Below are 22,122 nucleotides of genomic sequence, written 5' to 3' on the forward strand. Positions count from 1 at the left end.
TGAGAACAGCACCTTCTTGATATGATAAAAAGGCCTTTATTTAAACATGGCACAGACCAACAGTAGCAACGTTTCAAGCCATCTCTGGCTCTTTATCAAGCTAACACACCTGGTCACAAAGATTTCCTTTTAAACAAGTAAAAACAGCGCCATCTATTGACATAGTAGCAACAAAGTAACAGCAATTTGCATGTAGTATAAGGGCTATTCCACACGGGGAGATAGCCTTGCGTTTGCGGTCGCGGCGACAAAGCGCCGCGCCAGTCGCTGCGACCGGCGCAGGCGACAGTTTTGTATGGGCGCCTATGTAAAAACGCCTGTGCTAACCACACGAGGCGATGCGCTTTTCAACAGTCGCCTGAAAATGCCTCGCCAGGCTTTTTCAGGCGACTGTTGAAAAGCGCATCGCCTCGTGTGGTTAGCACAGGCGTTTTTACATAGGCGCCCATACAAAACTGTCGCCTGCGCCCGGTCGCGGCGACTGGCGCGGCGCTTTGTCGCCGCGACCGCAAACGCAGGGCTATCTCCCCGTGTGGACTAGCCCTAAAGCATACTTGTATCCATTTTAACTGTAGCCACTTGGCAAAAAAGCTATTTAGCTTTTCTTCAATAGTATGTGCTGGAATCAATTACCTGTAAAAACACAACAATAAAAAAAAAAAAAAAAGCACCGCCCATCCAGCACAGAGGATGGTGTGCAGGGTCAAATAGTGATAATAATTACAAAGAGAAAAAGAGCTGACCCACAAAACTGCACCCTCCCATCCATAACCACCAAGACTTAAGTGAAGCAAACATTAAAGTAAAACTTAACTTCTAATAAAACCTTAAAATCAAGGTCTAGACAGCAACATTAAAAATAAAGGTTAGGTATAGGAGACTGATTGACTCGGCAACACCGGGTTCGAGGGGAAATGTGCAAAAAAAGCACTTAGGTCAAAAACAAGTTGTGGTTAGGACACAACAAGTAATTACTTAGCTAACTAGCCAAGCCTCAGGCGCATTTTAGCTTCTGGTTAGGCAGGCGTCTGATAGGGACATAGAATTGGGTGATCGGATCGGGAGGGGTTGGACAAACCATTGATCCGTGGGTCTGATACTGGCTGAAACCTGTACCTTGGTACATTTGTGCTATAAACGCAACCAAGCGCTCCAAGGCTCCAGGGCTTCCGTTACCCTGGTTCTTACTCCTCTAAACCCCATACCAAGAAGGGAGGGATCCCCAAGTGGGTGAAGGGGTGGTTTGGTGGGGGTCAGCCTTAACTATATCAGACAGATATTGCTTGGCTAGTTAGCTAAGTAATTACTTGTTGTGTCCTAACCACAACTTGTTTTTGACCTAAGTGCTTTTTTTGCACATTTCCCCTCGAACGCGGTGTTGCCGAGTCAATCAGTCTCCTATACCTAACCTTTATTTTTAATGTTGCTGTCTAGACCTTGATTTTAAGGTTTTAGTAAAAGTTAAGTTTTACTTTAATGTTTGCTTCACTTAAGTCTTGGTGGTTATGGATGGGAGGGTGCAGTTTTGTGGGTCAGCTCTTTTTCTCTTTGTAATTCTCCTTCCAAGGCCAAAGGCTGCCGATACAGGCGGAAGCAGAGCCGTGACCAGGGAGCCTAGCACCTGTTCTGGATTTAGGGAGCCGATCGTGACATCGTTGTAAAATTGTTGTGCAAATTTTTTTGGCAAAGCACAACAAGACAGATTCGCCCATCACTAATGTGCACATGCGCAGAACACTTAAGCGCTGTCAGCAAAGCAGCATGCATGGAATCTGTGGCTTCAGAGGAGGTGCATGAGAGTGACGTCTCTTCTGATCTGCGTCGATAGTCCACCTGGTGAAAACTTTTGGAACGTTGACAGCTCTGGAATTGGTCCAAAACTGTGGACCTAAAAAACCCATGGTAAGGGGGCCCGGTCTAAAAACCAGTTGGGCCCAGAATTGGATGTTATGTCTATTTACTCTGCTAGATTCTCTTGGGCACCCATCTTAAATGGGCCAGATTTGGGATGAACATCATGGTATTTTATATATTCTTAGTACTATGGCTGAATTACTGATTCTGCACTGTTTCATTTGTCTGTAACCTTGTTATTAACTAAATTGGACCCTGGCCAAATGTTGAGCTTCGGTTGAGCCTAAATTGTTAGGCTGTGCAGCATCAGATAGAAATGCAAGTGATCAGCAGTAATAACACAGTGTAACCAGCCATCAGTTACCTGGATTATCCCACCGTCAGCTCTAAAGAGGCACCTTAGTCATCCTGCATGACCATGGCCTTATTTAACTTTTTTTTATCTCAGTTCAAATAAAGTCTGGCAAAAACAGTAATATATGATGCCAGTAGGGGTCACAAAAGAGCAGAAAAAGTCACGTGAAAAGCGTTTGGGTTTGGTTTACCCAGTAGGACAAAGGCAAAATAAATAAAAGCAACAATTACTGTGTAGCAACAGTTTGCTGAATTCCACAAAAAACACACTAGATATTATTATGCCAGCTGTCTGGTGGTGCATATACAGGCAGGTGGCACTGGGGCATTACCCTAAGGCTTATACAGATGCTTTTTAGCTGTTTCCGTGCTCACTGCATTTATTTTAGGTTCCATCTGTACAGCACAGCATAGGGGAAGCATTGCTTCTATTGAATAAGAGCTCAACACTCCACATATATTCATGAATAACTCTTGGATTTTATTCCAATTATCATTCTAAATTGAAAGTGGGATTGGAATATAATGAGTTACAAATCACAGATAAAGTACCTGCACCCCTATTATCCTGTTGAACTGCAGCCTGACCCTCTTTGCTCTGCAGCGTCACCCTATTGTACCTTTCATGGGCAGAACATGGCAATTGAGAAAGGGAACTTGCTGACATGCTGAGTCTGACTGTCAGCCACTCCTGTTTCTCTTTCACTTCCTCAGTCATGTGAGTCCTTTGGCACAATATTAGGGACATTATTATTTAGTATCACTGGCAAAGTTTGCCCGAGTCCAGTAACCGAAAGTAACCGCTCGGCTGACTGGTTACCTTGGGTTACTGAACCAGAGCAAACATTAGAAAGGGTTATTTCACCTTCCTCAAGATAAACCAGCAGCAATGGAGCAACTTCACTTGAGACCCCTGCAAAAAAAATGGTTGACCCCCTTCATACCAGCACAAGGTGAAGGGCTTGTAAATGTGTGGATAACACAACTTCTACTCCATGACCAGTAAGAACAACAAGGGCACTGGAAAAGGATGAATGCTCTGGGCACCCAAACAATATGGCCTCTCAAGTACTCTTTCACCTGTAAATATTGATAATGTCTCCTCTTCTAATTTTAAAGGGTCTTGAGCTGTGAGGAGGCCCAGAGCTGGAGGAATAACTGATTTATATCTCATGTTACACTTGGAATATTTACTGTACAGCCAGCAGAACTTTCAGTGCGGTCAACATGTTCAGAGAAATTAAGTCAAGATTTACTAAAGTGATGCAAAAAATACAAATCTGAATGCCTTAATTACAAAAGTAACTTATAGGCACAATAAATAGACTACAGATTTGTATTTTGTACAAGCTCCATGGCACCACGGGAAGGGACTGTGACTGTGGGATAGCAGGTATAGTAGGGAGAGATGGTGCCTATAGTAACAGTGGATAATAGTCTCTGGGAAGGGAGTGTGACTGTGGGATAGCAGGTATAGTAGGGAGAGATGGTGCCTATAGTAACAGTGGGATAATAGTCTCTGGGAAGGGAGTGTGACTGTGGGATAGCAGGTATAGTAGGGAGAGATGGTGCCTATAGTAACAGTGGATAATAGTCTCTGGGAAGGGAGTGTGACTGTGGGATAGCAGGTATAGTAGGGAGAGATGGTGTCTATAGTAACAGTGGATAAAAATCTCTGGGAAGGGAGTGTGGCTGTAGGATAGCAGGTATAGTAGGGAGAGATGGTGCCTATAGTAACAGTGGGATAATAGTCTCTGGGAAGGGAATGTGGCTGTGGGATAGCAGGTATAGTAGGGAGAGATGGTGTCTATAGTAACAGTGGGATAATAGTCTCTGGGAAGGGAGTGTGACTGTGGGATAGCAGGTATAGTAGGGAGAGATGGTGCCTATAGTAACAGTGGATAATAGTCTCTGGGAAGGGAGTGTGACTGTGGGATAGCAGGTATAGTAGGGAGAGATGGTGTCTATAGTAACAGTGGATAATAGTCTCTGGGAAGGGAGTGTGACTGTGGGATAGCAGGTATAGTAGGGAGAGATGGTGCCTATAGTAACAGTGGGATAATAGTCTCTGGGAAGGGAGTGTGGCTGTGGGATAGCAGGTATAGTAGGGAGAGATGGTGCCTATTGTAACAGTGGGATAATAGTCTCTGGGAAGGGAGTGTGACTGTGGGATAGCAGGTATAGTAGGGAGAGATGGTGCCTATAGTAACAGTGGATAATAGTCTCTGGGAAGGGAGTGTGACTGTGGGATAGCAGGTATAGTAGGGAGAGATGGTGCCTATAGTAACAGTGGGATAATAGTCTCTGGGAAGGGAGTGTGACTGTGGGATAGCAGGTATAGTAGGGAGAGATGGTGTCTATAGTAACAGTGGATAATAGTCTCTGGGAAGGGAGTGTGACTGTGGGATAGCAGGTATAGTAGGGAGAGATGGTGTCTATAGTAACAGTGGATAATAGTCTCTGGGAAGGGAGTGTGACTGTGGGATAGCAGGTATAGTAGGGAGAGATGGTGCCTATAGTAACAGTGGGATAATAGTCTCTGGGAAGGGACTGTGGCTATGGGATAGCAGGTATAGTAAGTAGAGATGGTGCCTATAGTAGCTGTGAGCAATAACATACGCTGTAAGTAAATGATCCCTATAATCTTTTGGGAATGGAGTCTGATTGGATGCGAATAATAACAGATATTAGTGTTCTTATTATTAGATATATTGCAGCCATTCATCTGTTGATGTCCAGCTCCTAGCACTGAGCAGAAGCAGTTTGTAGGAAATAGTAGTTGAGCAGTAGCTAAGGGGCAATCATATTTAATATAATGAATGGGGACCCTCAATGTGTGTTTGGCTGTAGGTCCTGACACTACTAATGACAGCCCTGCCAGTGAGTAAACGAGATACAATATTGTCCATAGGTGAGAGGTGGGAGGCTACAAGGCGTTGAAGCTGCCGCTTTACAGTAAAATGATTGCACTGAGGGGGTAAAGGTGATGCTTAATCTGTGGTTAGAGATAAACATAGAACACACGGCCAAGTCTTGCCACGTTGGAATATTACACTGATTTATTGTACCTCAAGGGCAAATTCCAGCCACTTAGGAAAACATGTTACATATATTCAAAGGGTTTAGTGGTGGAAATGAATCATCTTCTTCCACTTCCAATGGAGCTGCATTTCCCTGAATTAGAATTGAGAATAAAACACCCACTAATTCTGCAGATGTATCAGCCGCCCAGTGTATATTATGCCATGAATACTCAACTCTCTCCATGGAAAGTGCAAATTAAAGGGATGCACAGAACCATTTTTTTCATTAATTATAATTTTTGCTTATCATATTCTAATATACAGATTAGGGGTATAATTTAATTGCTTCTGGTGCAAACTTTACTACTGTGGGGTTATCTGTGGTTCCCAACTGGGTTTGTATTGGGGAATTGTAAAGATATTTATTAGCATTGTGCAACTGTGAGTTGTGAGCAGTCCTGGATGGAGATGAACCTCAAATATTTGCCCTTCTGCTATAGGAGATAAGATATTAGAAGGCAGATATTACCCTTATCTCTCTTTGTCTATTATATACCATTTATGTGTGGGGATCACAAGAAGCGCCAAAGCAGTCATGTGCCATGGAATTTAACATGGTCTTTGTTTATCACAGGTTTTAGTTGCCCTTTACACGGTTGCTGTTTATATGTAGGGCTGACAGCAATTGTATCTCAGAAATGATGATGATCTTTGAATAAAGACAGACAGGGGTCATCTCAAGTAGGGTTGCCAGGTGGCAACTAATCTCAAGTCATGATCACCAAGGTGGTATGTGTAACATACATTACATATACATATCTAATAGGAACATAGAGGATCTATATGGTTATGGCAGGGTCTGACTGGGCAGATGGGACACTGGGAAAAAACCCAGTGGGCCGCGGCCCTTGGGGGCCCTGCGGACCCAAACCTGCAACCCGGCGGTAATCCTATACGCTGCTCACTGACTTCCCCCTGATCTGATTGTGCCGTAATAAGAAAGAACAAGGTGCGCATGGGTGGGGGTGTACAGGAAGAATGCTGCTAGGGTGGGGTGCTTTGCAGGGGGATGTGGCTGGGGTGGGGGGCCTTGCAAGGGAGAATGCAGCTGGGGCTGGGGGCTGATTGAGGGGGGAATGCGGCTGTAACAGGGGGCCTTGCAGATGGGCCAGTTCAAGGGAGATGCAGTTGGGGCCCGGGAAAGTGGTGTGGGGGCCCCAGATGGAAATTCTAGTGGGCCCCAGACCTTCAGTCTGATTATAGATTATGATCAAGTACCGGTATTTATTTTGGTTTGGTGCTGCCCTGGGTACTGGACAGGCCTCAAAATAGGTATTAGCCATCAAAATAGGTCATAGCATTTCTAGTACACAGAGGCCCAAACAGTCCTCACCTAATAGTGACTGTCTAGACTCTATGGCATCTTACAGTAAACCATATTGCATTTGCCAGAATCCACAGATTGCCTGTGAGACTGGAGCTCAGCCTGACCTCAGTAACCCTCTATTAATGACACAGTCCACACTTACTGATGCTTGCAGTTTGCCTGTTTTGTATGTGGAGCAATGGCCACTAGAATCCGTGTACTCATTACATGCACAAAGATAACTCCATAGGGAGCCTTGAAATTCCCAAGTCACAGCAAAGATTTTCTTTAATATAAAGATCAAATTTCCATGTTACCTATTCTAAGGCCTTTAAAAGACCAGTACCCCAATTCCCTTCCCCAAAATAAAGGTTAATTCAATATAATTAAGATATGCAATCTCCTAATGACATGTCATTAATAACCCAGCTCTGACCTTTATCCCCTATTTCATTATACACCGAATACTAACACACAGAAAATAATTTAAAATACCAGGACTGGATTATTATTGGTGGTCGTTCACCAATCACTGGGCATTCTAGCTGCCCTACACCTGCAATATTATCCCCTCAAAACTGCAGTGAGACACTAGTTGATCTCAACATGCGTATTTGGGGGTCCCAACAACAGCTTCATTTCTTACTCTGCCCCTCACACTTCGCTTCTCACCGCCCTCTTTCTTTCTTCTCTTGACTTTCCTCTTGTTTAGTGCTCAGTTAGGGTACACTCATGAACCTTGCGGGATTTCCCAAAAATATTCCTTTTTATATTTCTGAATAATCCTAGGAAGTTTCACTTTTTATCTGTCCTGTTGCAGAAAGGGCCACAGTTATATCTCATTAGACCCTGTGTGATTGTCTCTAATTTTAAAGATACAAAGGGAAGGGACCAGGTAAAAATAGGAATTAAATTAGTATTTTTTTATTTTATAATTAATAATTTCATGTTTTGCATAATTATAATGAAAGGTTGCTATAGGGTAGGCCCATAGTATGGACACAATAAGGACAAACCACTGGACTCATGAAGAGTCACTCAGGAGAGGAAATACCCCCTGTGGGGGAAACCTCTGGGGAATCATGGCACAAAGGATAGCCCTTCCCTTGGAGCACTAAAATGTGATGCCACCTCTAAAAATAACACTCAGTTCTAGGGATTTCATCTCTTTGGATCTTTCTCTCGGTGCCTTGGAGTTGCCTCTTTTGCCAGTTCCGCACCTTCCTCTGTTGATGCTAGAGAGAAATGTTCCTTGTCCCCTCTGGCACAGCTCCTTTACTGCTCCCTGCTCTATAGCTCCATAGATGCTCCTTCCCAGCTTTATCCTTTTTTTCTTCTTCTATTGCAACAGCTTAGCTTACTCACCTCACTATCTCCATGCAACTCCATGCGTCCTCTTTCTCTCTACCTGCAAATATATCCACTCGCTGGCATCTATACCTACATCTTCTTTCCTGCTCCATACCTCTCTGTTCCTGTGCCTGAAGATCAATTCTTGCCGCTTCAAATTCTGTTACTTTTCTGTTCCTGTCCTTGCGCTCTACACCTTCCCCTGCAAATATAGCTTCTCTCACCTTTCCTGTCCCTACTGCATGCCTGCTTCAGCTACTTATGTGCTTATATTTTTTTTTAGGTACTCCTCTGCCACCTGCAACAGGCCTGCTTCTTCAAATTCCACTGGGCTGTCTCTGCTGTGCATGCCATGCTCCTGCAAATGACCTTACTCCTATCCCTGCAGCTCCTTGCCTGCTCCTGAAACAATTCAGCTACTTCCATGTTTCTGTGCATGCAACTCCATGCCTGCAACTACAATCACAGCACCCCACCTGTAACTGCATGTGAAACTCAATGTCTGCTCCGGCAAATTTCACTACTTCCTTGCACCTGTCCTTGCAGCTCCATGCCTGTTCCTGTAAATGTAGGCACTCACCTGCTCTTAACCTGCAACACTATCATTGTTTCTGCAAATGCGTGACATGATACTGTCCCTGCTCTATGCTTGCTCCTGCAAAGTCCACTACTCACTTAATACTCCCCATCAGCTCCATGCCTGTTTCTGCAAATTCTATTGTTTTCATGCTTCAGGCCCTGCAGTTCCATGCCAGCTCCTGCAAATGCAGCCTCTCACCTACTTATGTCTATGAAACTCAGTGCCTATTCCTTAAAATTTTGCCACTTGTCTTCTCCTGTCCCTATAGATTCAATGTAGAGAAAAAAAAAGGTTTATCACGTGAAAACTCATGGACAAGATTCAATTTTAAATGAAATTCAATTCAGAAAAACATATCTCATGGTTTATCATATGAAAATGCTATTGAAATCTATGGGGAAAAAACTGAAATTAAATTAGGGGAAAAGTGTTTTCTCCTTGAACTAAATTTCGGCCATGAGTTTTCATGTGATAAACCATGAGATAAGTTTTTTCTGAATCTGGCCCATTATAGGATTATTAGGCACCTCCTCTGTGAAGCCATTGATGATGTCAAGGTTGAAGCACAGTTTTGCCTTGGGGCTGAGATCTATTTGACCAGATTGATGGCCAGGACTATTTCCTACTCTATTGTTGCTCGTAGAGACTTATGGCTCTGTTCCTGGTATACAGACACGGCATCTAAGAACATCCTTTGTAAACTGCCTTTTGAAGGGAAACATCTTTTTGGAAAACAGTTGGACGATATCATATATAAATCTTTGGGTGGGAAAAACACTTTTCTTCCTCAGACTAAATACTTTCAGAAAAGAAAGCATGTGTATAGATTTTCCTCCAGAGATGAGGCTAAAACCTACAGACCAGGAAGGGAGTTCAGAGCATCATGGCTCCTCTAAAACCAAAAACCCAAGATCTCCTAAAAGCCAATCCAAAAGTCAGTGTGATTAAGCCATTCCAACCATTCCCGGTAATAGGAAGATTTCTAAAATTCCGGAAGGTTTGGGCAAAAAAAATTCAAGACCAATGGGTGCTTTCTGTAATTTCCAGAGGTTGTTGTGTAGAATTTCTTCAAAACACATTTTCATTTCTTCAAAGATGCCTGATGGGGTTGCCAACCATTCAAAGTTTCAAGATTATATATCTCAGTTGATAGACAAGGAGTCCATAATACCAGTACCTCCACAACAAAGAGGTCAAGGATTCTATTACCCTCTGTTTTTTGTAACAAAAGCTTTATGAGATCTTTGTCCCATCTTTCTACAATAAAATTAATAGTTCACACAGGTGACTGTCTTACATTCCTCAATCTAAAAGATGCATATCTGCATGTTCCTATTGCGAATGAACATCACTGTTATTGAGGTCTTCATTTCCAGTTCAGATGTCTTGCACCAACTAAATTTGGCATGGCTTCGGAAGGGTGGTCTTGAAAGAGTCTGGGAATGGTGGATGTATAATCATCCCACAGTGTCTCTTTCTTTCTATTCTTTTTATTATAGCGTTGCCACATATTTACACAACACAGTGCTTTATAGAGATCATTATTCACGTTAGTCCCTGCCCCAGTAGAGCTTACAATCTAAGGTCCCTATCATGGTCACACACACTAGGGTCGATTTTACTAGGAGCCAATAGTGATGGGCGAATCTGACCTATTTCACAAATTGCCGGCAAAAAAATTTCCAAGCGTATTAAATTCAATGGAAGTTTTTTTAACAACATTTTTTTGAACCACATGTTTTTTTTTTTTTTTACTATAAGCGTTCTTTTGCAGCGAAACGCAGAAAAATATTTCGCTCCTCCCTAGGAGCTAGTTAACCTGTCTGTATGTTTTTGAATGGTAATACAATATAATGGGTCCCTTAGATGCTTGAAACTAGTCATGTTGACATTGGAGTAATGTGATGGCCATTTAGCCTGAGCATGAAGTTCATGGCGGGCAGTTAAATCGCAGATTTATTAACATGTGAGATTACAGCTCACCACTGAAAATTCACCCACTTTCTATTCCTTCTGATAGGATTTTTAGAAGCGTATTTATAAAATGGTGAACACTAACTTTCGTTTATATGCCATTGTAAATGGATTAGTGGAAGAGTTTATATGCCGAGAACTTCCCACACCAGTCAGTTGAACTGAAGAAGCTGCTCGGATGAGTAGTGAAACGTCTTCATTGATTACTCAGCAAGTCCAGTTGTTTTTAGATCTATACTAGATATACCATGACCTGGGTGAATGAAAATCTTCATAGTCATAATGAAAATTTTCATAGTCTAACTTTCACTTGTTAATAAAAACACTTCTAAATCCAACACCCAGACAAATCGATCCCTTTCATACTTTGAAAACTTATGTTGCAGACAATCCCTTCCTAATCATCTAATTTCACTACTGTACTCCCATTTGGCGATTAATACCACTACCATACAACAGCCTTACATGTCCAGATGGGAGGAGGATCTTGGCATCAATATCTCGGAAAAGACCTGGGCAAACATTTGGGATACTGCTAGAAGGACTTCTACTTGTGCAGTCTCTTGTGAAAGGGCTTACAAAATTATTTTCAGATGGTACTATACCCCCTCTCGTATCAGTAAACTGAGTGGTGACCCAAATCTCTCATTCTGCTTTAGAGGCTGTGGGGAAAAGGGTTCCTTCTTACACACATGGTGGACCTGTACAGTAGCCCAAACATTCTGGAATACAGTAGCAACCCTGCTCTCCGAGGTCCTACATTGCACCATACCAGCAACTCCTCACTCATTCTTGTTAGGCATGAAAATAAGAGCCTTACACTCAAAACAGTCTCGCAAACTAGCCACCCACATTCTCACGGCAGCGAGATCATTATTAGCAGCACACTGGAAAAAACCACACATACCAGGACTACAGATGCTAATCACAAAAGTGAATTGGATCAGAGCAATGGAGTCAATCAGAGGCCACCTACTGGAGCGAAGCTACGAAGGAGAGCTGGAGTGGCTTCCGTGGACCCATTATTTGGAAAAAACTCAGTTGAGACCTGGTAATCTCCCCTAGGGCGCCCTATACATAGAACGTATTTTTCTCCGTCTTAGTAGTCACTATGGAACCTGAACTAAAACTTGTACCCTTACCCTTATTTCTTTTTTCCTCCTAAACCCACCCTCTTCCCCTACTGGTTTGACATACGAGCTAAACTGCTGCACATTATTCTACCATTGTGCGCATTACTAAATCATATACATCTTGATGTCTAAATGCATACCAATGTACACTTGTGACAGACAATGTGACGTTGTGCTATTCTTATTTGTACTGTGCTTTCAGTAATATGACTGTTTGACCTATCTTTCTTTGAAAATCAATAAAATGTTCAAATGAAAAAAAAAAAAAAAAACACTTCTAAAAATCCCACAGGAATGAATAGGAATAGTGATGGGTGAATCTGTGTCAAAAATTTTTTCGAAACGGCAAAAGATTTGCGAAACGCATTGAAGTCAAAGCTTCAAAATTATTTTGACTCAAGTGACAATTTTTATACGCACAACTATTAATTTTGAGGCGCGACAATCCTGCCATCAACTTGGAGTGCCAACCAGAAGATACAGCCATTGTTTAGCTTTATGGCTTATGCGACTATGGGCAACCGATTGGTTATTAGTGATTGGGGTCTGGGCCCACACACACCTAGCTATGCCTCCCATAATAACTCAAAGGAATGTTGATTTAAAGGGGTAGTTCACTAAAACTTTTTTGTATGTCGTAAACAGTGACATTCGGGGGGTTATTTACTAAAACTCGATTTATCTTATATTTTAAATAAAAAAAAGCTTGAGAAAACTCCCATCCACAATTTTGCCTCATTTATCATTAAAATAACTCAAATTTATCAGATCAGGAAAAAACTCGAAAAAATGGAGCAAAAACCCAAATAGTATGCTTTTTTAGGACTTTCACGAATCGCTTGATTTTTTGGGATTTTTGCCAAGAAAACCCAAAATTTTTGGGATTATTGGGCTAAACACAGCACAAACCACAATATCTTCATATTGGGATAGGGATATCTACCATTGACTTATACAGGACCTCGACCGGTTTGAGATAACGGATTTTCCGAGTTTTTGCCCCAAAAATCCCGACCAAAAAAAGATATAGCTTTAATAAATCACCCCCTCAATATGCAGTCGGTCTTCATTTTTTTTATTTTTGTGATTTTTTAAATCATTTTTTTATTTTATATATGGTTACTCGGGTTTATTGATCCTAGCAGCAACGTAACACTTTGGAAGCGAGGATGGAAGATAAATTGTAGAAATATAAGCAATACAAAATAAACATAATAATACTGTATACTTTACAATCACTCAGTTTTTTGTTGTTGCCAGAGTCAGTGCCCATGATGCTAGATAGCATTTTAGTTGCAGCTCAGAAAGAGTCAGAATAGAAGAACCAATAATGTAATATCTCTAAAAAAAAATAAGATCAACTGTAAAATTGCCTAAAAAGAGGTCAATTTATAATACAGGTATGGCATCCGTTATTCGGAAACCCATTATTCACAAAGCCCTGAATTACAGGAAGTCAGTCTCCTAATGAATCCATTTTAATCAAATAATTCAGATTTTTTAAATTGATTTCCTTTTTCTCTGTAATAATAAAACAGTACCTTGTACTTGATCCCAACTAAGAAATAATTCAACCCTATTGGAGGCAAAACCAGCCTATTGGATTTATTTAATTTTTAAAATAACTTTAAACAGACTTAAGGTATGAAGATCTAAATTACAGGAAGGTCCTTTATATGGAAAATCCCTTTACCGAGCATTCTGGATAACAGGTCCAATGTATAGAGTACAAAACTTTATCTAAAAGGGATCAAGGTTCAAACAGGCCTGCATGTACTCCTATGTACCCCTATGGCTCTGTCTTGCTGTTACAGTTAGGGGGTTATTTACTAAGCCCCAAATGCAAAAATCACCCAAGCAGTTTAAATCGGAGTTTGTAGCAGCCAATATTGAGATAAATTCAGACCTTTAGGGGCCCATTTACTTAGCTCGACTGAAGGAATAGAGGAAAAAAACGTTGAATTTCGAATTGTTTTTTTGGCTACTTCGATCATTGAATGGGCTACTTCGACTTCAAATCGAACGATTCGAACTAAAAACCATTCGACTGTTCGACCATTCGATAGTCGAAGTACTGTCTCTTTAAGAAAAAACTTCAACCCCCTAGTCCGCCACCTAAAAGCTACCGAAGTCAATGTTAACCTATGGGGAAGGTCCTCATAGGCTTTGGTAGCTTTATTTGGGCGAAGAAAAATCTTTCGATTGATGGATTAAAATCCTTCGAATCGAAAGATTCCAAGGATTTAATCGCTCGATCGAACGATTTTTCGTTCGATCGTTCGATTAAACTATTTGCGCTAAATCCTTCAACTTCGATATTCGAAGTCGAAGAATTTAACTTCGATGGTCGAATATCGAGGGTTAATTAAACCTCGATATTCGACCCTATGTAAATCTGCCCCTAATTATTAAGTAAATAACACCCTTTGCTGAGGGTGTGCTAGCCCAAAAATTCCAGCTTTCTATTAACAACTATCATACTAATCACTAAGCCATAATATATGTCAAAAGCACATATGGGTCTAAATTCCTACTTGTTCTCTGGCTGTTTGCTGAACACATTTATAAAAGTAATTAGTCTTCTAATGAGTAGGAAGGAAAGCAGCAATGCAGTATTTACTGCATTGGCAGACAGTCCCAATCATTGCGAATGCGTGTGTAAAAGCAATCTACAGCTGCAACGAAACCATGCAAAGGTGGAAGAAATGAATGAATAAATAAACTAAACAAAATTTTTCTAACTTATTGTATATAACGACTCCCAACCATGGGTATAGACACACGTGCTGCAGTGCTAAGGGGCACCAAATCGAGCTCTTATGTAATGCAATATATTACAGATATGGGATCCTTTATCCAGAAACCTGTTATCCAGAAAGCTGAAAATTACGGGAATCCGTCTCCCATAGACCCCATTTTAATCAAATAATTACAATTTTTCAAAATGATTACCGTACCTTCTGTAATAATAAAACAGTAGCTTGTACTTCATCCCAACTAAGATATAATTAATCCTTATTTATTGGAGGTAAAATAATGCTATTGGGTTTAATTAATGTTTAAAAGATTTTTTTTCTAGCAATGAAGATTTAAATTACAAAGATCACTTGAAAATCACAGGTCACGATCATTCTAGATGACAGATATACCTGTAGATTCCAACTAAGTTTTAATAAATCCTTATCAGGGGCAAAATAATCCTATAGGGTGCATTTAAGGTTTAAATGTTGTTTTAGTAGGCCTAAGGTTTAATAATCCAAATTACAGAAAGATCCCTTATCTGGAATGCCCCATGTCCCAAGCATTCTGGATAACTGTCCCATACTTGCACTTTAATTATATGAAATTCATTCCACACTGATGATTACAACAAGAAGTAATATCTGTATTCCTGATATAGCAGCAATGCATTTAGTGGTTGAAATGCCAACTGAACTTCCCTACAACTTCCCTAAATGTCTCTTATTATTGTCTAACCCTTTGCATAGCAGCCATGCCAGGGTTAATCCCGAGGAGATTGCTCAGCAGACTTCGCTCCCTCCAGCCCAACAACTCTGATATGTGTCATCTGCCTCAAGGTACAAGAGCATGACCCTCCTGCACATTATATAAGGAGAGGGGAGGAAGGAGCTAATATTGCTCTATCACAGGCAAGGTGAGAGAAGGAGGCACAGCTGGGGAAAGTGAAATTAGGAAAGGCAAAGAAAGTGTAGGGCAGAGAGGAGCAGAAAGTAAACAAGGGGATAATCACTCAAAAAAACGATAGAGAATAGAACAGAATCTTCTCTAATGGAAGTTTAGAATAAAAATACAAATGTTTAGAAGGGTGTTTGCATGTTATGGACAGTAACAATTGGGAATTGGCAGTTATTATTTGCAGAGATCTAACAATTTTTATTTTATTACATGACTATAAAGAAGAATAATGAAGGTGACGTTCTTCTTGCTCGCACTCGGGCTCCTGGCAGGTAAGGCTCAATTATTCTCATCTATTCTTAACTATGGGTCCAGACCGGAACCAAAAATTAGTCTCTATGCTATTTACATTGGATTTCAATTACTTTCTTAACACATTAACGCCTTTTCTCCTACAAAATAAAATAGTAATTAAACAAGGCACATGACTGGTCTTAACCTCTTAATCTAAATGGAGCTTTGGTTTTGGTTTGGGGTGTGTGATATGTATCTTTACGTTTATTTGCCCATTGTGAAGTGCAAGTAAACAGTCTAGTGGGCTGTTGAAAAAGAAGAACCAGTCTAGATACCCTGGTAGAAATCATTTTGGTGTCCAGGATGGCACAGGCAACTGGCGTTTGGGGGCATGGCGATAGTACAGGGCAAGGAGGAGCGAGGAAGAAATATGTAGAATCATTAAGAAAGAATGCATGTGGTTTTAGACTTGTATAGATAATGCTAGAACATATAGACTTGATAGAACATTACTAGAACATTTTAGACTTGAATAGATAATGCTAGAACATATAGACTTGCGAAACATTACTAGAACATTTTAGACTTGTATAGATAATGCTAGAACATATAGACTTGCTAGAACATTACTAAAACATTTTAGACTTGTATAGATAATGCTAGCACATATAGACTTGCTAGAACATTACTAAAACATTTTAGACTTGTATAGATAATGCTAGAACATATACCTGTAGACTTGCTAGAACATGACTAGAACATTTTAGACTTGAATAGATAATGCATATATGGAGATATGATAAAATAAGGTACATAGACGACCTGGTGGTTTTTGGGCTGAACAGAGAAGAATGCAACTACATGTTGTCTGTACAGGCAATGGTTGATAATGGCAGAGACCAGAGTGTTTAGTTATTTAATATATAAATAAGAACTAGAACAGCTTAAAGGGACACGAAGGGGCCATTGTAATAAAGGAGAGATAATATAATAATGATCATCAGAAACATATTTTCTTGATCTACATTTGCGTACTAATTTGGGCTATAGTAGGATCATGTCACCACCATGGTTATCATTTTTGATCTGCCATGAATATTGTTTCTTTACAGGGGCCCAGGCCAGATCTCTCTTCCGAGATGCCCCAAAGACAAAATGGGAGTCCGCCCTGGATAGTTTCTGGCTAACAGTCAACAAAATGGAGGAGGCGGCTGATGAGGCTAGAGCCCAAATGAAGGATTCACCAATCAGTAAAGAGTTGGAGTGAGTATATATAATGATGGATCATCCTCTGTGCTGTTACTGTAATAATTATTCACCAATATGCTCTCTGCCTGTCACAAGCCAAGGAAGTTGTTAAAGGGTGGTTCATCTTTAAGTTAGCTTTTAGTATGTTATAGAATGGCCAATTCTTAGCAACTTTTCAATTGATCTTCATTATTTATTCTTCATAGTTTTTTTATGATTTGCCTTTTTCTTCTGACTCTTTCCAGCTTTCAAACGGGGGTCACTGACCCCGTCTAAAAAACAAATGTTCTGTAAAGCTACAAATTTATTGCTATTGCTACTTTTTACTTCTCATCTTTCAATTCAGGCCTTTCCTATTCATATTCCAGTTCTTATTTAAACCAGTGTGAGTAATTTGGAGCCTAGCAACCTGATTGCTGAAATTGCAGAAAATTAGGATTTCACTGGAGAGCTGATTTCGTGAAGTAGTAGCACTGCACCAGAAGAAGGACCCTAGAGGTCCGAAACATGTAGTGCTTAAATGCATCTTGAATAAACCTCTTTAATACTTCACAAAATCAGCTCTCCAGTGAAATTCTAATTTTCGACATGATACTTCTTCTCTGGACTTGGCAAAACCAGATCACTGTTGGATTGAGCTATCACCACAGTTATCTGTATTTTGCTGAAATTGCAAACTGCAGTGTTGCTGAACAAAAAGCTTAATAACTCAAAAACCACAAATAATTAAAAATTGCAAATTATCTCAGAATATCACTCTCTACGTCAGTCTAAAAGTTAACTCAAAGGGAAACAACCCCTCCCTTTAAAGCTAACAGCTTGTTCGTAGACTTATTCTGCCTTTTCTAGGGGCTGGGTCAATGAATATATAATAAAAGGTAACATTGATGAATCGGGTTTTTAATTCTGAATCTGACAGCTATATAAAGATAGACATAATGTATGTTGACATAAGTTTTCAGGAGGGTATTAGCTGAGCTTAGATCATGTTGTGTGCTAAGGAGTAAATGTTTAAATGTCATCCTATTGGGGTTTGGCATGAACCCAGCAGAACCACATATTCCTGAAAACTTATCTTAACACAATATATCTCTGTGGCTCCTGCTTACTTCTTCTCTAGTCTCAGTGCCCTTTATTTTCTACCAGCACTTTCCTAATCTCTGTGCCTTTGCTTTCTTCTACTGCTTCTTCTCTAATCTACATTCTACCCTCATGGCTTCCTCCCTGCTCTTTCCCCAATGTATGTGCCTTACCCCCTTGTCCCTGCTCTTCCCCCCTATCTCAGTGCCCTTCTTCCTGTTCATACCCACTGTTCAGTCAATGGCCACTTATTGTTGACACCAAAACTGAAATACTGTGATCACAATACAGTTACGGGATCCGTTATCCAGAAAGCTCTGAATTAAGGGAAGGTCTTCTGTCTTAGACTCCATTTTAATCAAATAATTAAATTTTTTTGAAATTTTCTCTGTAATAACAAAACAGTAGTTTGTATATCCCAACAAATATTTAATGAATTCTTATTGGACCCAAAACAATTCTATTGGGTTGATTTAAGGTTTAAATGATTGTTTTGTAGACTTAAAATAGAAAGATCCAAAATAAAGAGTGATCCCTTATCAGACAACCCCAGGTCCCAAGAATTCTGGATAACAGGTCACCTACATGTATAGCATTGATTATCCTTAAATACTTTATTGTAGATAAAAATACCTCAAACAGGATAAACCCCTTAAAAGTAGCAGTGCTGCTGTATAATAGTTTGCTTGTCTTCTTTTAGTGCCCTTTAATAGCCTTTGTGGAAGGAGGGCATTATATCGGCCTGACCTAATGTTACCTATGATGTTGACTAGCTCTAATTCCTTCCTCAGAACAGTCTGATCTTTCTAAACACATTTACAGACAAACTGACGTGGAATTAGTACTCTGCTCGAAACTGTTTGATTTAGAAAACAAGTGCTTGTAAGGACAGAAAATACATTAAACTAAGCAGTTAGGAATGAAGCTGTAATCAGTTGGCCAGGAAAGGACTTGAGTCCAAAGTTCCTGTTAAAGACCTTTCTGTGTATATGTGTCAGTTACAGATATATGATACTAAAAAAAGGTAGAAATACTATGGATTTATCAATGCTGGGGCAAAGTGCAAAGTGCAAAGTGACAAGAACTGGAAAACTAGACCAAAAGCAACGTTTGAACCTGTTAGAAGATTCCCTTGTACAGGGCAGAATGTGGTTCCATGTTAGTTAATCAACCATCCTTCAATGTATATACTCCAGACATGCTGCATTAGAAATATGATTAAAACAGTTCAATGCAGTTCAGACTTTACCAGCCTTGGACTGCAATCATTGTTTCAATATCACAGGGCAGATAGGGGCCATGTCACCTTCACAGAGGTAAAATATTAATCTCTTATTATCACTGTGTCAAGATCATGCACTTCATGTTGGGGTACAATAGCATCTATTGCAGGCTCACACGTGCAGAATATTGTTAAATTAAAAACTAGAAATTACAAGCCTCAGCAGAATCGCTTTTCGCTAATGCCAGACGGGGCTGAAAATTGGCCTGCTGAAATACAAAGGCCAAGAATCAGACCCAGCACTTGCATTAGTATCCTGCACTGCCTGCACCTTTAACAATTGTGTTGGACCAGGAGCAGGCGAACATGACTGCAAAGTGTTTCTTCATTGAAATCAGCCACATGTAACTGCACCCGGGCCAACACAATTGTTCGGGTGCAGGCAGGGCAGGATGCTTATCCCAGCATAGGGGCTGGGATAGGGGTAGGATTTGGGGTAATGTAGGTTAACATTACTTTGTTAAGATGACTTATCAAAAACATAATTAAATTGCATAGCTTGTAGGGCTCCTTAAACCTGCCACGCTCCTGCAGTTCCAAACACACACATAAAAGCGACCAATGTTTTACCGGTAATTTATTATGCACACCAAATCTGAGGGCTTAGAATTACTAAAACGTCCTGCCCATGTCAATGTAAACACAATACAGTGTCCCCAAGCTTTTTATCTCCCTGCTTGGGTGCCTTTTAATGGGCAAACTGTCTCTCAGTCTATCAGTGTATTGGTACCAGTGTCGGACTGGCCCACCGGGATACCAGAAAAAATCCCGGTGGGCCCAGGTGTCAGTGGGCCCTTTTGCTTCTAACTATGTGGCCAATTTCATTGTCATTCCTTATTTCTTTATGGGGAAAAAATGCTTAATAATGGAAGAATAGGCTAAGTAAATATAAAAGACTAGAATAATAAAGACGTTGAGTGAGGAGCGAAGTAATAATAGTTTGGAAAGTGGGCCCATGGTCTAAGGATTTCTGGTGGGCCCCTGGCATCCCAGTCCAATACTGATTGGTACTACAGGTTGATCCTACCTGCTATGACTTTCTGTATAGTTGCTTCTTGCCAAGCCATCCTTAATAGACTTCAATGTCACAGCCTGCTTGGAATGCTTTGCCCAAGGTTTAAATCCAACAGACAGATGAATATAAATGCAAAATACTTTCAAGGAATGTATAATTCTGATAATAATTGCTGTTCTTGTCTGAACAAAAGGTAGATAAATACTACTGGGTAAGTTCCTTTTAATCACTTGCCTGAGGCACCACACTAAGACCGTGACTGTTCCTATGAAGTTCCTTCTACAGCTGCATCTGATAAAAAAACACCATAAATATAAAAAATAAAATAGTCTTACAATCATTTTCCCTTTGACTTTCAGTGGCCTTATCAAAGACACAATGGAGGAACTGAGCAGTTATGCAGAAGACATGAAAAGTAAGGTGAGCCCCATGGCCCAAGATGCACAGCAGCGCTTTACAGAGGAGGTCTCTGCCCTGGCTGACAAACTCAAGTCTGACATGGAGGATACAAAGAATAAAGCCATTCAGTACTCAGGAGACCTGCGCATGATGTTCGATCAGAACATTGAGGATGTCCAAGGCAAGGTGACCATGTACATGAAGAAACTGAAGAAACGCCTGAGTAAAGATAGTGAGGAATTAAAAAAGAAGCTCAGCCAATACGGAGATGATTTCCGTAAGAGCACAGAAGACAAAGTGGAAAATATCCGTAAAGCTGTTGAGCCGTACGTGTCCAACATTAAGGATAAAGGGCAGCAGAGGCTGATGACCCTGAAGGATGCCATGGATGAGCAAGGGAAGCAACTCAGAGACCGGTTTCTCTCTGTGGCCAAAGACGCCCAAGCTAAAATGAAGAAGGCAGCCTCTGATGTGAAAAGCAGTGTGGATAAACTAGGGGAACAGTTTCGTAAATGGTTCAACCCCAACGTAGAAAGCTTGCGCAATCAGCTTCAAGCCTTAGCTAAGAGCCTGCAGACCAAGGCCAACAAATAAACGAGACAGCTAATCTTTCTCCTTGCTTCTCACTTGCAACTAGCAGCTGCTACATCTGACCATTAGATTGTGCCCTGAGGTGGAGCAGGACATTAAGGATCCAACATGTTTAAAAATCTTGTCTTTCCCTATGTGTATCTGAGGTACATCACACAGTGATTCTACTACTCACCTGCGCAAGCTCATTAATCTAAGCTCTGACATTAATGACAAGCACAAATTAGAGGTGAACCATACAAAGCCGAAGGGAACTTTCAGTATTAAAAGCACATTTAACCTAAGGGCAAGCCTTAAATTATAGCACTAACTACCCCTAGCATTATCTCCTGCACTAAACATGCCATGTACCTACAGATCTCTAGCAGACCTTCCTGCTTAAACAAGAACCTACATACCTGAGGCAAGGAGTAATTCACAGAAAAGCTGTGACATTCGTTTTTTTAGCGTCTTTTTCCATCTGAAAACCAGGCCTTGAGGGCGAACAGAAAACTAGGCCATGCAAGGAATCACTTGTAACAAACAACTGGGCTCTTGAACAAGAGAATTCTGTATCGCAACATATTAAATATCTATATCACCTTTATTTCACTTTAACAATTTCATTGTTCACAATTTAATGCAAACTCTCTTTTTACAGCAGCTATTTTCAATATCTGTTTCACCAGCTCTTGAAGATGCAGAGCACTATGATGGGCATTGTTGGTGTCTTTAAAAGTCTCATAATACACTGTCCTTTATAAACCTAAAATAAAATAATGTGCCTTCATTAGATTTCTGCCTTGCCTACTTTATAAATTGCCTCTCTGCTGTAAAATATGTTATTTCAAAGCAATTCTTATCCAATTAAAAAAATAAAATACGTTATTACTGTGGAAGAACAACTAATTCTAAGAGTTACGTTTGACACTAATAAAGCGTCATATTGCAGGGCTGTCTCTCT

General features: G+C 40.5%; 1 protein-coding gene across 1 annotated transcript; it reads left to right on the forward strand.

The window, feature by feature from the left end:
* Positions 1-15,257: 15,257 nt before the first annotated feature.
* On the forward strand, positions 15,258-21,953 carry apoe.L (apolipoprotein E L homeolog). The gene is given in 4 exon segments (NM_001366714.1): positions 15,258-15,289; positions 15,553-15,602; positions 16,677-16,827; positions 20,549-21,953. Coding segments are annotated over 3 exon segments (828 nt in total). The 5' UTR covers positions 15,258-15,289; positions 15,553-15,559; the 3' UTR covers positions 21,183-21,953.
* Positions 21,954-22,122: the final 169 nt, after the last annotated feature.

Source organism: Xenopus laevis, chromosome 7L (assembly GCF_017654675.1).
Source record: "Xenopus laevis strain J_2021 chromosome 7L, Xenopus_laevis_v10.1, whole genome shotgun sequence".
NCBI classification, from domain to species: domain Eukaryota; kingdom Metazoa; phylum Chordata; class Amphibia; order Anura; family Pipidae; genus Xenopus; species Xenopus laevis.